The sequence below is a fragment of the Mastacembelus armatus genome, chromosome 18 (assembly GCF_900324485.2).
Source record: "Mastacembelus armatus chromosome 18, fMasArm1.2, whole genome shotgun sequence".
Taxonomy (NCBI): domain Eukaryota; kingdom Metazoa; phylum Chordata; class Actinopteri; order Synbranchiformes; family Mastacembelidae; genus Mastacembelus; species Mastacembelus armatus.
Genome location: NC_046650.1, coordinates 11,772,225 through 11,786,734, shown reverse-complemented (window position 1 = coordinate 11,786,734; position 14,510 = coordinate 11,772,225). Strand labels below are relative to the sequence as shown.

At 41.9% G+C, this 14,510-nt stretch overlaps 1 protein-coding gene across 1 annotated transcript in view; it reads right to left on the bottom strand.

Annotated features, from left to right (window-relative positions):
- Nucleotides 1-341: 341 nt before the first annotated feature.
- The window catches only part of pcdh7b (protocadherin 7b), a 100,542-nt gene continuing 86,373 nt past the window's right edge, over nucleotides 342-14,510 (bottom strand). Inside the window, 2 exon segments of the mRNA XM_026292236.1 lie at nucleotides 342-4,169; nucleotides 5,394-5,412. Of these exon segments, the coding sequence (XP_026148021.1) occupies nucleotides 3,697-4,169; nucleotides 5,394-5,412 (492 nt within the window). The 3' untranslated portion in view covers nucleotides 342-3,696.

Below are 14,510 nucleotides of genomic sequence, written 5' to 3'. Positions count from 1 at the left end.
TCAGGACAATGTACCGAGTCTATCGGTGCTAGGATATGAAATAGTCTACACTCTACTCAGTGTAGTTGCCTGTGTGGCATGTTTTCTTTCATTGACTGTCTTTGTCTGAGGTTCATACTACAGGTTTTGTTTCCACTTTATCTGATCTCGAAAATTCAAAGCATCACCTCGCAGTATCATAGCAAACATCGCCCCTTGCTTATTTGTAGAACAGGGTTTCATCATCTACTGATATGCATACACTGTACAGTAAATCTCTGTGTGTGTTGTGTTGCTCGACACATCCTGAGGTGTGTGTTCTGTCAGTTACTCTCCCTTGCTGCTTTTTTTTTTTTTTTTTCCTCTCTCTCCCACTTCCACTCCACTCCTAGTAAACCGTCACATTAGCATTTTTATCTCTAGGCTCCCTCCACTCTGAGCAGTCAAATGTCTCCAAGCGTTTTTTTTTTTTTTTTTTCTTTTTTCCCTCCTCTACCCTTCTATGTTTCTATATTCAGTCCTAGAGCTTGTTTCATGCACAAAGAAGGTTACTCAACCTCTGATGTCATACATGTACATGACTGGAACACGACAAAAAAATCCATTATCATTATTATTACTATCAACAAGCAACTTTTGAATGTGTGTATGTACTCATTCTGTAATGCACTATGCTAGGAATGGATATTTCAACAAGATATTTGAACCCAGTGAACAACAGCCTTTTGAGTTTTAGACCTAAAGGCTCACTGACATTTGACTAGTCATCCTCCGAGAAGCCTTTGACATCATGGGATTTCATCTAAGATATGCAAATATATTTCAGTCCATACTTAAATGCCACCCCATCTACTTTTGTAAGCAGGCCATTGTTTATGCACCATTCCAAACCAACATTTAATCATACCAAATGGTATAAAAAGGCACAATTGCATATTTGCATTCACTCTAGTATTTTCTTTTTTTTATGTTTTTTTTTTCTTTTTTCAGAAGCACTCTAAATATACAAAGTGGCACCAGATAAAGAAAAAAGTAAAACACATAGTACATTGTCATGATAATTTCCACGGTTTAGTCTGTTATTGTGTAACAATTCAGTGTATGTGATTAAAACGTAAAGAACAACATAACATAGAAACTTGCAAGTTTTGTGGTAGAAAGTTGATGTAATAAAACATGAAAGAATTGGGTGTGTGTGGTGCTAGAAGTGACAATAATTAAATTTGATTTAGTATGAAAAATTAAAAAACAATGGTATGTATGGTCTTAACTAATGTACGAAGTTGTACATGGCTAATGTTTCTTTAGGTATAACAAAAGCAAGCAACAAGGTGGAATTCCGTGTTTACAGGGATAACATTTTTTTGTACATTTTGTTTTACAGTTTTTTTTCTTCTTCCTTCTCAGTAAGGGAAGTAAGTTCCCGTTAAACGTGCAGTAAAAAGTAAATATTTATGTATACAGTTGATAAGTAGGCTATAGGAGCACTTTCTTTCGAACAACAAGTAGTACTTACAGACTATAGATCGCCGGAATGCAGAAAAAGCGGCTCCGGTCAAACCAAAGGGGTTTTGCTGACATAGAAAAAGTTCCATTGCATCTGATATTCTTTTGCTTTATTACAGTCATGAGATTTTGCACCTCAGTAGCTGCGACAAAGAAATCACTGTAGACAGGGAGGCACAACATCTCAACATCGTTGTGTGTGTGTGTGCGTGTGTGTGTGTATAAGTGGTCATTATGTGTCTGCTCTACAGATGTGAGCGATGGTTTGTTGAGACATCACATTCTTATCATTCATGCTCATTCCTTCATTTAAAAAGTCTTCATGTAATGTGTACTTAAAGCAAATTCCTCCCAGAAAGCTATTTTTGTGTGTAATGGCAGGGGAAAGGGGGAAGGAGAAGGGGGATGCGGGATGCTTCATCCTGTTTGCGAAGCTTTGGTTTCCCTTTGACACCATTTATTGAGTAATCCAAAAACTTCCTGGTATCTGCTCATTCAGATGTTGCGTTTTGATTGTTCTCCGTTGAGCTGATTCTTACATTCATGCTCAAAGACGCCATCACCATGTACTGTACTATGAAAAGCAACATCTACTAGTGCTAAATGGACTCTTGGACCGGCATGTGTGGGTTGATGTCACCTTGAAGGCGTGGAAAGAAGTGAAAAAGAAGTTGATGCTTGTTGGTCACATGTACGTTATGATATTTATTGCTCAGTCTATCACACACACACACACACACACACACACAAAAAAAAAAGGAATAACAGTAAAAAGCTGTCCTTGCAGCTGTTTTAGGACCAGCTTGGTCATGTGTATGCCCTCCTAAGCCTATCACTGGTGTACATCTACAGTAAACACTAAATATGGCCTATACACACACATCATATTCTGCATATCTGGCCCATACACACATACAGTTTTAATTGCACCTTCATAATTTTAAAGTTTGTATGTCACAAACTGTGCTTAGTCAGGATTTTCAGTCTGTACAGAAGCCCCACTAGCCTCAGTGAAATAATCTGCTTTCCTACTTCTGTGTATGTGTGTGTGTGTCCGCGTGTGTGTATGAGGAAAAACTGGATAAGTTTCACTATAAACAGTAGCATCCCACTGAGGTGATCCAAATAAGCACAACAATGTACACACATGCTTCTCCAACCAGATGATAGGTGATAGGTCATGGCTCTAAGGTCTTGCATCTCTTAAGAGGGTTTGTTTTGGTGTCAATCTTGCCAATCAGGGACAAATAAAATGAGAGACTGGGGAGAGAGACAAAGGGGAATGGGAGCAGTTAGCGTTGTTGCCGTGGTCCAGTATTTCTGTACAATGACTGATTTTTCATTATGAAGAGTGTACACACTGGTAAATTAGAATCAGTCATTATATGTTCCTCATAGTATACCAGTGGGGTTGTAGTCTGAAGCAGAGGGTTGTTGCAGCAAATTCCACTGGCTCTCATTTCTGTCTCCATTTTAACAGAAATAAATGTTCTGGGCTGAGTATTTAAAGCTTAGTCTTTCCCATTCTTCTAAAATTTGAACACGGTTAAGTTTTGGTCTGCTATTGAGCAACTTTTATCACAAGCAGTCAAGATGACAGAATCCATGGACAGCTCAGTATAATAGAGACCATTATGTCTGATATATTGTTGCAGCCACAGAACATCATGGCCAGAGTGTTCCACTGTTTAAAAAAAAAGGCATAACCAGATACACTTTGAAGTCAAAATGTCCACATGTACAGCTTGTCTAGAAAAAAGAAAGAAATGGTCTTTTCTATACAGTGTCATCTTCAAGGAATGGGATCTTCATTGGGAACAGGGGGTAATGCATGCATGTACTTTATATGCAAAATGATTATTTTACAGATTAACTGTCAGGCAGCAGATTGTGTCCCAAGAGCCCGACTCGCCAGTAGAACAGCCTCATCCTATGTCCAGTCAGCACCCTAAACAATTCTTCCTCCTCCTCCAGTCTTCCAGGCCAAGTCTGGAATTAGCACTTTAAAAATGGTACTATGTTTATATATCCCCTTAGATTTTTCATAAAGGAGCTGTTGTAAAAGTCTTTGGAGAAAGTTTAGTCCTACCTTGCAAACACGTGTGGCTAAAAGCTTCTAGAGCTGTAACATTGGTGGGTAAGCAACTATGCTTAGTGTTGTGTTTAAATGCCATATGTTGTGGCAAAGCATGTACATCTAACCCTCCCAGCTCACAGGTACACCTCTCGTCGCGTCAAAGTGCCACAGGATGTGGGTTTGTACTCCCCGGTAGGCGCCAAAGGGATCTCCTCAGTAGGGTGGCCCAGCACCTCCTCCCCGCCTCCTGGCAAGACATAGGAAGGTGAGCCGAATGCCTCGTAGGAGGAGGAGGAGGAGGCCATCTTCTTGTTGAGCAGGTTGCGATTGCGGTCGCCCATCATGTGACCGGCGGTGGGGTCTCCGTTGGCCATGGCGGCCATGGCGAGGGTCTCTTGGCTGCCAGGCTGCTCGGCGCTGCTGCTGCTGCTGCCGTTGCCGCTCATGAAAGTGGAAAGCTTTGGTTGTTGAGGGGTGGTGGTTGACTTGGATGGCCGTCGCTCGGGCGACGTGCGCACAGGCATCCAGCAGGAGTCCGAGTGGCCATACTCGTCGCATTCCCGGGTGCACTTGCCAGTCATGGCTACGTCAGGCAAGGGCCGGGAGTCTAGAGGAAGCAGAAAGAGAAAAACAAAAATAAATGATACTGTTTGTTTCACTAAGTTGGGATATTTGAGGATAAACTAACATATTTGGCTAAATACATTTCCTAACTCTGCATGTTTATTCTGGTATGTGTCACATGATTTGGCTAGTATGAATTCCTTTTAGATGCGTGAATCTGTACTTTCTCTATAATGAAGTCATCACCGCATCTCAATGTTAATGGAAAAGGTAGAAAACAATAAAAACTGGTCACAATGATTACCAAGCACCTGTTGTCACAGCTAATGCATTGAATCTTATCACCAGTGAATACACTTGTATCGATAAAAACTGTTTTCATGCAGAACCCATACCACATGACAGCAACAGTAACAGAAAACAACAATGAAAAGACGACTCCACTGGCTACAACAGCCTCAAACTAAAAAACAGTGGCGTGAATCAGAGTTGAAATAATGTCATGCTTCAAAACGCGTTTGTGCTGAGAGCAGAAGGGGGTGGGGGGGCAGTGACAGAGAGAGTAGGGAAGAGGTCAGTGTGTCTTTCTCAGTGTGTTCTGATCTAAAATGCACGATTAGGCCTGTTCTGTGTCTGTAAATCTGTAATGTGTGTGGCTGAGTATGTCTGTGAGATGGGAGCACCAACAACACCCTATGTTCTTATCTAGTGATTGACAGACAGCAATCACATTCTGATCTAAGTAGCTTAATAGCTTTGTGTGGCTCAATTGCCCTGATATCCTCTAAAATCCACTAATATGGGTTTTAAGCAGTTACCTAGCTGGGTGCTGGCCTCAGAATAACTACTGTCTACTGTATTATTATGGGAAGCACATTATGTGCTTACAATGCTACACCAGGACAACAGGTTTAACTGATACCATAATGTCAATGACTACTGTCAGACAGTGCAGCGTGTGAAGGATAATTATCCCAGATTCATCAAACCGAAGCTGAAGAACTGGCTCAATAGGAGACAAAAACTACTGAGGAGGGAAGGAAAGGAGGAGTCTATCCCACAGCCCCAAACAAATGCTTACATATTACACAGTGCCAGAGTTATTAAGGAGTGCCAGTGTTATAGAGAATGCTATGTTAGATGTAGTTTATTTATGACCTGATGCGAAGTATGGAAAAATAAAATTAAGCAAAAGCAAGGGTGAGTGCAAACCAAGCCAAGCATGCCTTTGCCCATTGAAAAAAAACAAGTTTGGACCATGGCTTACTTTTAATGCTCTTTTTCTCCTGTAAAAGAAAAAAATAGAACAGAAATCACTCTTTATGTTTTGCACTTATGCAATGAAAAATGTATATATATATATATAAATATATTTATATTTCTGCACTGTATGAAAACCCTTGAGCAGTATTGAAACTGTAACCAAAAACAGGTTGAGAACTGCACCAAAAAAGTTTTAAGCAGAGCAGACATGACTGAGGACACAATGCAGCTGAGACAAGGACAGCAAAGAAAGAGGAGATAGGAAAAACTGAATGAGAGCTTTCTGTAGTCCTACTGATTTGAACTTTTAAACAACAAATGAATCATTTCACTATGAATGCCTCTCAGCAAAATATTTCGATATTACTTCAAGAGTGCCATTCCTATGCTGCTGGAAATCTTATTTATGCTAAATACCTATTGGAATCCATTTTCCTGTCACAAATTACCTTTGTAAAGCATCAACTAATGATTGCCAGCCAATGTATAGCCAATGCCTCAGGGACTAGCTGCCACTCGACAGAAAAATCAAATAAGTTTTTGTCATTAGTGGGGCCAAACAACAGAGTAGTTCTGTTTAATGAAGTGTAAATAGCTAAATAAATGAGAAGAAAATAAAACAAAATAAAGAGATGTAAGGGCAATCACACACACACACACTCAACATGCCAGCTGGTGTGATGAAAATGATAACTGTGGCTATGGATCACGGCATGGCAAGAAAAGACATCTTTGTCTCCCTCTCCATCCTTTTCTCTGTCACAGCATGACAAACAGAGCCATCAAAGAGACAAGCGGATGCCAGGCAATGATTGTCTTGCTCATTTACACCTACGATTGAGCCATCAGGTTACCCACAATGCACAGCGGCCCTCTTGAGGCCTCAGCGCCTTGCTCCTGAATGCTCATCCAATTGCTGCCTCACCCCAGTCACATTCAGGCAAACTAGTAAAAAATCAGCAGGGAGGATCTCTTGCTTCCTGCAGCTCTCTCGGGTAAGCAGCCAACCTTCAGCATCACATCGCCGCCACCCCGTACGATGAGCTGTTGAGGTAGTTAGGCGGCGCTCTGTGTGTTGTGCGTGCTGAAAGGAGGCTGATTATTTCCTAGCCACGGTCCATTGACTCTGCAGGCTTGCTAAAAATGAAGACGTTTCCCACTGAGCTAATGAATTGGGCTGCTATATCAAAGCAAAAATTTTTCTCTTTCTCTCTTCAACAGTGCCACCTCCCCCCGAGGATGGGCCATCAATATGAGTACTTTAAAACCACTTAAATCCATCCATCCTTTAGGTCTAGACAAATAAGTACACTAGAGCCGGGTTCACTCTGGACGAGTACTTTAACCTACTGAAAACTGCTGCTCTGAAGAACAGGTGTGGGTAATGCTAAATTAATTTTAATGTCCACTCAACATTGACAGATTTTTTTCCAGTAGGAATAAAAACAGATACATTACAATATAGCTGGAAAAAATTAATTGTATCATGCAATGTTGCTTCCATAGGGCCTTTTAAAGCCTAATTCAGAAATCAGGACATAAAGCATCTTCAATGAAAAGCCCTTGGAGCACACACAGCACAGCAGCAGACTTCCGTTACATATTCACAAGCATCCCACCAGCACACACTATCAAACACAACATTACACAATACAAGTGGGTCATCTGCTTTGTTAAAAAGCCTCCCTGCAACACTGAGAGTCAAAAAAGGGAGCCTCTTCATCCCAGGTTACATCCCTGGGGGGCTGAGGCCTTGTTATTTGGGGATCCAGAGCCAGAAAACAGTAGTGCAGTCTGGGTGCCGCAGGCAGGGCTCACTGCCTCTGTCAGTGGAAGAGAAGAGCTTTCAGCCAAGGAGGGGTTGGTCTTCTCATAATGGCCTGCAACACATGCCATTAGCCCTCTTTTACATTTACTCAAAAGAAGCTTCCGGAGCGAGGGAGGGGAGCTGATGGTGGATCAGGGAATGATTGGCAGGTAAGTTAGAGGGGTGACAGGCAGAATGGAAGAGCAGCAGCTTTTACTGAGATGTAATTCTGCATAGACAAAAGTCGTTTGCTGTTGAAGTGATGATTACCCACTGAGATTACCGACTGTACGGCAGGAGATATTTGTGCCTTACACAGTGTGCATCTGGTGATTTTAAGTAGTTGGTAAAGCTAAGACTTTATTCATTTGTTCAAGAAAGCAGGCTGAAAGTGGGCCAGTGGCTCCACTGCTTGAGCTGTGGCTTTTCTTAGCTGGCTTTAGTCAGCTGCCCTAACAGCTCACTAGCTTATACTGTGGGATATTTCAAAGAAGCTCCACTGCTGAGGTACAATAACAATTTGATGAGGTATCTTTAGCACAAAAAAATGGAAGGTTGAGCTGCAATGGCTTCCAGACACACACACACTTAGGTTTGTTTCATAGGCACTTCTGGGCAATTACATTTAGTGTGTTTGTCTGTCAGAGTACCTCACTGTGTTTTCACTGCGCCATGTCAAAAAGTCCACTTGCCAGTCCACGTTTCATCTATATCACCAACTCTTTCACTTTTGCTCTGTATCGCCCCACACAACACAGTGTCTACCTCTCCCTCTTCTCTCTATATTTCACTGTGAAGCACGCTACACAGACTGAAGCTCCGTGACTTTTTGCCCTGTCTTTTCCGGCCGGCAGATTCAATCCAAACAGCTGAGGCACTGGGAGGAAGGGATGAAGGGAGAGCGACATAAAAAAAGAAGACTGAGAGGGAAGATTAAACAAAACAGTGGTGATGTTGCCTGCATGCATTTGTGTGTATGTGCATCTACGCTCTAACTATGACAGACACTGCAGCTGGCTGGACAGCAGATAGGGGTCAGAACAGAAAGGGAGGGGAAGGGCATGAGGGAGAGGATGAAGACAGGGATGATGTTGAGAGGAAGGGATAGCTAGAAAGAGAATAAAGGAGAGAGAGAAAGAGACAATGAAGGAGAACGCGTTTGCTGAGTATAGCAGGGTCAGGGCCTGGGAGAAGGGAAACGGCAGATTGAGTGGAGAAGACAGCATGGCTGCCTCTGGGCCGTCACAGGCCAAACACACTGCCAAAGAGAGCAATGGAGAGGAGAGGAGAAAGAATTGGGGACATCACAGACAGAAGCAAGAGAGAGGAGAGGATGAAAGAACAGAAGAGGAGTACTGGAGGAAAAGGATTGCTGATATGAGGCATTGGAATAACAGGAAATTTACTTTAAATAACTATTTGCAGCATGTGCACATCAGTCAGCGCTTTCTGATGCATGCACACATTAACCTATCAATCCAAAAGCCTTGGGTTAGCCTCTTTCAGTTCAATTATCCCCCGCCAATAACATCCTGCTTCCAAGAAGATGCCAGGTGGTGCTCACCTCTCCAATAACTTAATCTAATCTACTTCCATTACGTTCTCCATAACACAAAAACTAAAAAAAAGATACATTCTAACCTCCAAATGTCATTTACTTCCATCCACACGGTTACAATTTGAAGACGGAGTGAAACATCTTATCCTCAATCAACCAGGAGAAAAAGAAAGATTTCAGGGTCTGGGCAAAAAAGGCAGGAGAGGGCGTCTGTGTGAGAACAGTGAGTCCAGCTTGGAAATAGGCTTGTGATTGCCTTGCACCCCTCATCAAAGACCTCCCAGAATGGACAGATCTATTTCGCACAGTGGAGCAATCAGCGTGAAGATGACAGTGTACATTGCTGGGTGTCATACAGATTACTCCGTGCGGCTGCTGAGGGAAAATGAAATATTTATCCTGAAAAACCAGCTGCTGGAAATGTCCGAGCCTTCATGAGAAAGCAGGAGGGTGAGAGGAGAGAGAAAGGAGACAAATGAAAAGTGATACACGGAGACGGCAGCAAAAAAGAAACCGAGATAGTGATGAAACTCAAATCAAAAACAATGCAGAAGACAGTTACTGTTCTCGCCGCCGTTGCTCTGCAGTTGTCTTTCATGTTTCTCCCTTTCTACTCATTCTCGCCTCTAATAGGGTCCCATTTAATTAGGTGAAACTTGCCAACTAATTATGGTGTAAGAGCAAGTCTCCCTGTGTTAGGCTGTTTCACTTTTCAGGGCCCCTGTGGCATTGCCTTGCAGCGGAGAGGTTCTCGGCATCAAAGACAGACAGGCAGACAGTCACACGGTGCTGCTGACTGCACATAAACACAAAACTAAAAGGTGGCTGTGGGGAAAGAAAGGAAGGAAATGCAGAGAAAGAGAAAAAGAAGAAAGAGGGAAGAGAGGCCTAAAAGGCGAAAATAAGGTGAGGGAGGAAGTGTTCCTAAGAGAAAGGAGCAGTGAGAAAAAGAATAGGTGCTAAATTATTAACGCTGTGACGGCGGGTTCAGACAGAACAATATCCACAGGAAAGAGCGATATTTGTCTTTCTCTTGCTGAGATGTTTGCCAGACAATTAAGGAGGAATGGAAGAGAGAGAGATACGCAGTGGTGCGGGGGAAAATGAGAACAAAAAGGGGAGTCCTGGGGAGCAATGACCTTTGAAAATGCAAGTCATGACGTGCACGGCTAGCAGCCACATTAATTGATGGCATTAACGTCAGCAGTGAATTTGTTAAATTCGAACCTCAACATGTAACCCCGATTAGTCTTGTTAAGATCTTCTAAGTGGGAGTCCAATTTGATTGAAGGAGCAGAAAATGTCCTGCTTAATTATTGTTTAATACATAAATGAGTGTTTATCCGTAGTGCCTTAATACAAATCACATCCTGTTCGTATGTCTACTTGACCCACATTTACCTGTTTTCATAACCAGCATCTTTCTATGTAACAGTAACCTTTTTGCTTTAGCTGAGCTGTTGGAAATGGCAGCAGGTGATCTATTCTCTGCCTTCTGAGCTTCTTGAAGTATTTACTGCCTTGCAAAAGCAAATAAAGGAATAATGTGGAAACCCCCCCCCCCCCGGCCGCCACTCTTAAAGAGGTGCAAGGGCCGGCTCCAAAGAAAACCAGAGAGGAGAGGGGGTGAAGAAAAAGATAGAAAGCCCTGATCGAGTTTTGTAATGAGCTGTCACCTCCTTTTGCCTCGCCTTTTGAGATGCCGAACCTCTGCATAAAAAATACCCATGATGCCATCCAGTACTCGCAGGAGAAATGTTCTAGGCTATATCTAGGTAGATGATGACGTCACTCCCTTTTTCGGCTAGTGCTGCTGCCCATACATTGACTGGCATTACAAAGCTACTGCATGTAGGCAGTATAAGTATGGCTACTTTTTGCTTTCAGCAGGGTCAGTGTGCTAGAGGTAATAAACATACTGCAGTCTGCTCCTGAGTAATTATTCAAGGAGAGATTAACTAGCATAATTTCATTCTGGTGACGATCTCTCAGCCAATTATCAAATGCGGATTGCACTCTGCCTCGCCTCTTCACACGTCCTCTCTCCCTGGTTCTCCACAATGCCCCTCCCTGACCATTTCAACATTCAGTACACAAAGCTGAAGACCCCATAAATAAAGTGTCCCTGTCTGTCGTACTCCCCCATTCATCTTACATGCGCACGTTTGTGCACATGTATGTGCAGTTACACATGCAGACCAAGTGCAGCAGGTGGTTATTTACTGGAAGCATGTTTTCTCTGTCTCAATCGCATAAATGCAGTATCCAGAGGTCGTGCCCTCACAGCACTTTTAACCCCTAACCTCATCTATAAGTGGAACAACAGCAGGATGATGTGGAGAAATGAAAAGCACGGTGACTCACCCACTCTGCTAATAAGGATGTCGGCTTCCTGCCATACGCACAAATTTACTGAAGCTCCAAACACGAAAATACCTCTGAACAATCTTCTAAAATCCGCAAAATCTTAAAACAAAAGGATTTTCTCATCAGCCTTTCATATTAGCCTTGGATCAAAACACTTACAATCACCTTCACTAGGTTCAACTCTCATCTTTCCACATTATGCAGTTATGCTTCAAAATAGCCAATTAGTTAAAGAAAAAACAAAAATTCTGCGCAACCATCTCCCCTGTTTCTATGTGTTTTTGTTAGCATGACACGCTGAGCTTATACAGAACACTCTGGAAGCCCTGTAAGGATTAGCATTAGCCGCTCTGCTATGGTGCACACATGCAACAACTGATAAAACAATATGGCAGTCTCAGCTCATTTTCACACCAAGCACAGTGCTGCATTTTCACTGTAGCAAACTGTACATTCACCATGCAGTGTGTGCCTGTGTGTGTCTGTGTGTGTGTGTGTGTGTGTCCCAGCCACAGAAAAAACAACAAGCAGTAACAGTATTATTTGATAAGACAAACACAGAATATGGGTGAAGGCGTGGTTGGTGTGTAGAAAATGGTAGGGCTTACTGAACTACTGTGAGTGTGTGAGCAAGGGGTTCAATCAGTTAAAAAAAAAAAAAAAAAAAGTGTTTTTTTTTTTTGTTTATTATTCCTCTAAATTCTGTCTCTCTCACACACACACATACCAACTAACCCTCAGCCTCTCTCTCTCTCTCTCTCTCTCTCTCTCCAGTCTTTAGAAAAAGAAGTGTTATTGCTTCTCTTCCACTGTTACTCTTATCGCACACTCCCAGGCGCACTCACACAATGGCCTGTTTTACACCATTAAATGGTTATTTGTCAAAATACAATTTCAATTAAATCCTCCCTAAAATAAAAAAAGAGGAAAAAAAAAAAGCCTTTGATTTGAGCTTTTTCCGATCACACTAACAGGAGAAAACATCAAAATCTTTACACGGGTGTACTGTACCTCTACATGGGGAAAGATGTAAGAATTGTTTGAGCAGTACAGTTTTGAAAATAGTGTAAAAAATAAAAAAAAATAGTGACTGTGGTGGTGGAATTTTTTATCTGATATAATTAAAATGATCGGTGACTGCACAGAGCATACTTGGTGTTCAGCACATGCTCAGCCCTAAGCAGCATATGAAATATGTTTTAACAAGAAAAATTATACCACTTGGCAAAGACAATCATACTGTATTAGCAGCAAATTTGCATCAGAATTTCATTATGTGTCCAGAAAAATGTAGAATGACCTACATCTCACAAATTGAATTTATGCATGCAAAAAAAATTTCAAAATAAAAGAAAGCACCCAAGCAACTTCTTATTGAATAGATTAAACATACAAAAATAAAACAGAACAGTTCAGCAGGTCTTCCATATAAAATGCATTCTCTCAGCAGCTAATGTCTAAAAACAAAGGTTCCACTTGTGAGACGTAGTTAGTAGGGGCAGGCTAGCTGGTTAGCTTGTGAGTCAGCCAAATAACACCCACTATCTAGCATGCTTGTCATCCTGAGTGTAGCAATTAGCTCTCAGCTGCTAGCACATTCTCGGCCAGGAAAGCTGGGCAGAGTGAGTCACGACCTTAATAGAAAGCTAGTGGTGAAAATGTGGTAGGGGTAATTATTGCTGACCTCAAGGGACAGGCTTTCACTTTTTCAGCTTGTAGGCTCATAAACAGGCACAGTGAGCTCCACTCCAGGGCAGAGAAGGCAAATTATCTGAGGGCCGTGTTTTCCAAAGGAATTAGTTTCCTGTGACTCGGCAGGTTCTCAAAGCATGATGGATATTTGTGTTGTAACTCAAAACACAGGAAAACTGAGCTGATGTGTTTCTGTTGATTTAGGAGAAGCAGCGCTTACTTTGTCTCTAAATTCTACCTTTTGATTAAATGTAGCCTTGAGAGAGGTAAGGAATATTTTGCACATAAAAATAATGACCAGATTGAGACAACATTTATATTATGGAACCTCAAATATCATAATACATAATAATCTGCAGTAGTTGGACTGTGGAGATTAAACCTTTTTTTTTTTTTTTTTTTTTTTAACTTTTTACTTTGGTATCATGATTTTTACTTAAATGTCTACGTATCACTATGTTGGGATGTGACAGCACTCTTAGACACAGCTTTATAGTGCAATGACCAAGGAAACCAAACAAGCGATCAGGCAAGTTTTAAAGAACGTTCCCTACAGGACAGATAGAACACCTGCTGGGGAGGTTAAAACAAACTGCATCAAATAGCTCTGCCGAGCGCAGACCCCGATGAAAGTGCTAAAAGGATGTGCCAGTCAGCAAATAGGTTCTCCAGCACCTCTTTAATGTATCCTTGAGTCTGAGCAGAGTGCCTCTGCTATGTGAAACCTCCCACAGTGTTTGTGTCTTCAAGAAGAGAAACAAAGACTTTGGAGAGAGCATGAATGCTTCATTCTATGTCTGTAGCAGACATCTGGAGTCTCACTCTGCATAAGAGCCATGTATACAAACCCTTTCCCAGATTTACAAATAATGTCAAAATGTCATCATATTGGGCTTATTCCCACTAGGAGACGCTTAGGTGCTCAGTGAGAATCATGATCTTTGATTTCTCGAGTGCCTTAACCACTATCCAGCCACTCTTGCTGAGGCAGAAGCTCAGAGAGATACAGCCTGATAACACCAAGGTGTCCTGGATTATAGACTATCTCACAGATAGGCCACAGTTTGTTCCCTCCCAGAGCAGTCTATTGGATTTACTGCTGCAGAGGCACTGTGCTGTCACCTTCCTTATTCATTCCCTATCTTTAACTTGACACACAACTGTGGGTCATGCCAACTCCAGATTTTCTTTGGGATGGGATGCATCTGTAAGAGAGACGTGGAGGAGTCTGGTGGGGAGATCTGCTGCATGGTGAGAGAAGGTCCAGCTGTATATGAATGTCTGAAAGAGGCTTTTAAAAAGGATTTCTGATTGATGATTGAAACCTGTTACACCTGGCATCCTAGAGGTCTTGCTGATCTTGACAGTATCTTTAATCACTCAGATAATACAAACTTACATAGGCAATTTCCCTATTGTGGGACAAATAAAGGTTTCTTATCTTATCTCTGTTAAGTTGAGAATAAAACATTTTTTTAAAACACTACTGACAAATTAGGCAGAGTGAAGCAGTGAAAATATGAAAATAAGAGTATCTTCTCCTTGCCCTGCTTCTCCGGCTAAGGTAGTGTGAGCGACAGTGGCACACCACATCTTAAACATTCATTAGGGCATGATTCACTTTCCAGCAACAAACACCACAGGGAGACAAGAACTCTCTTTTTAGTTATCACTCAGAAGTCATTTCCTATTCTTGA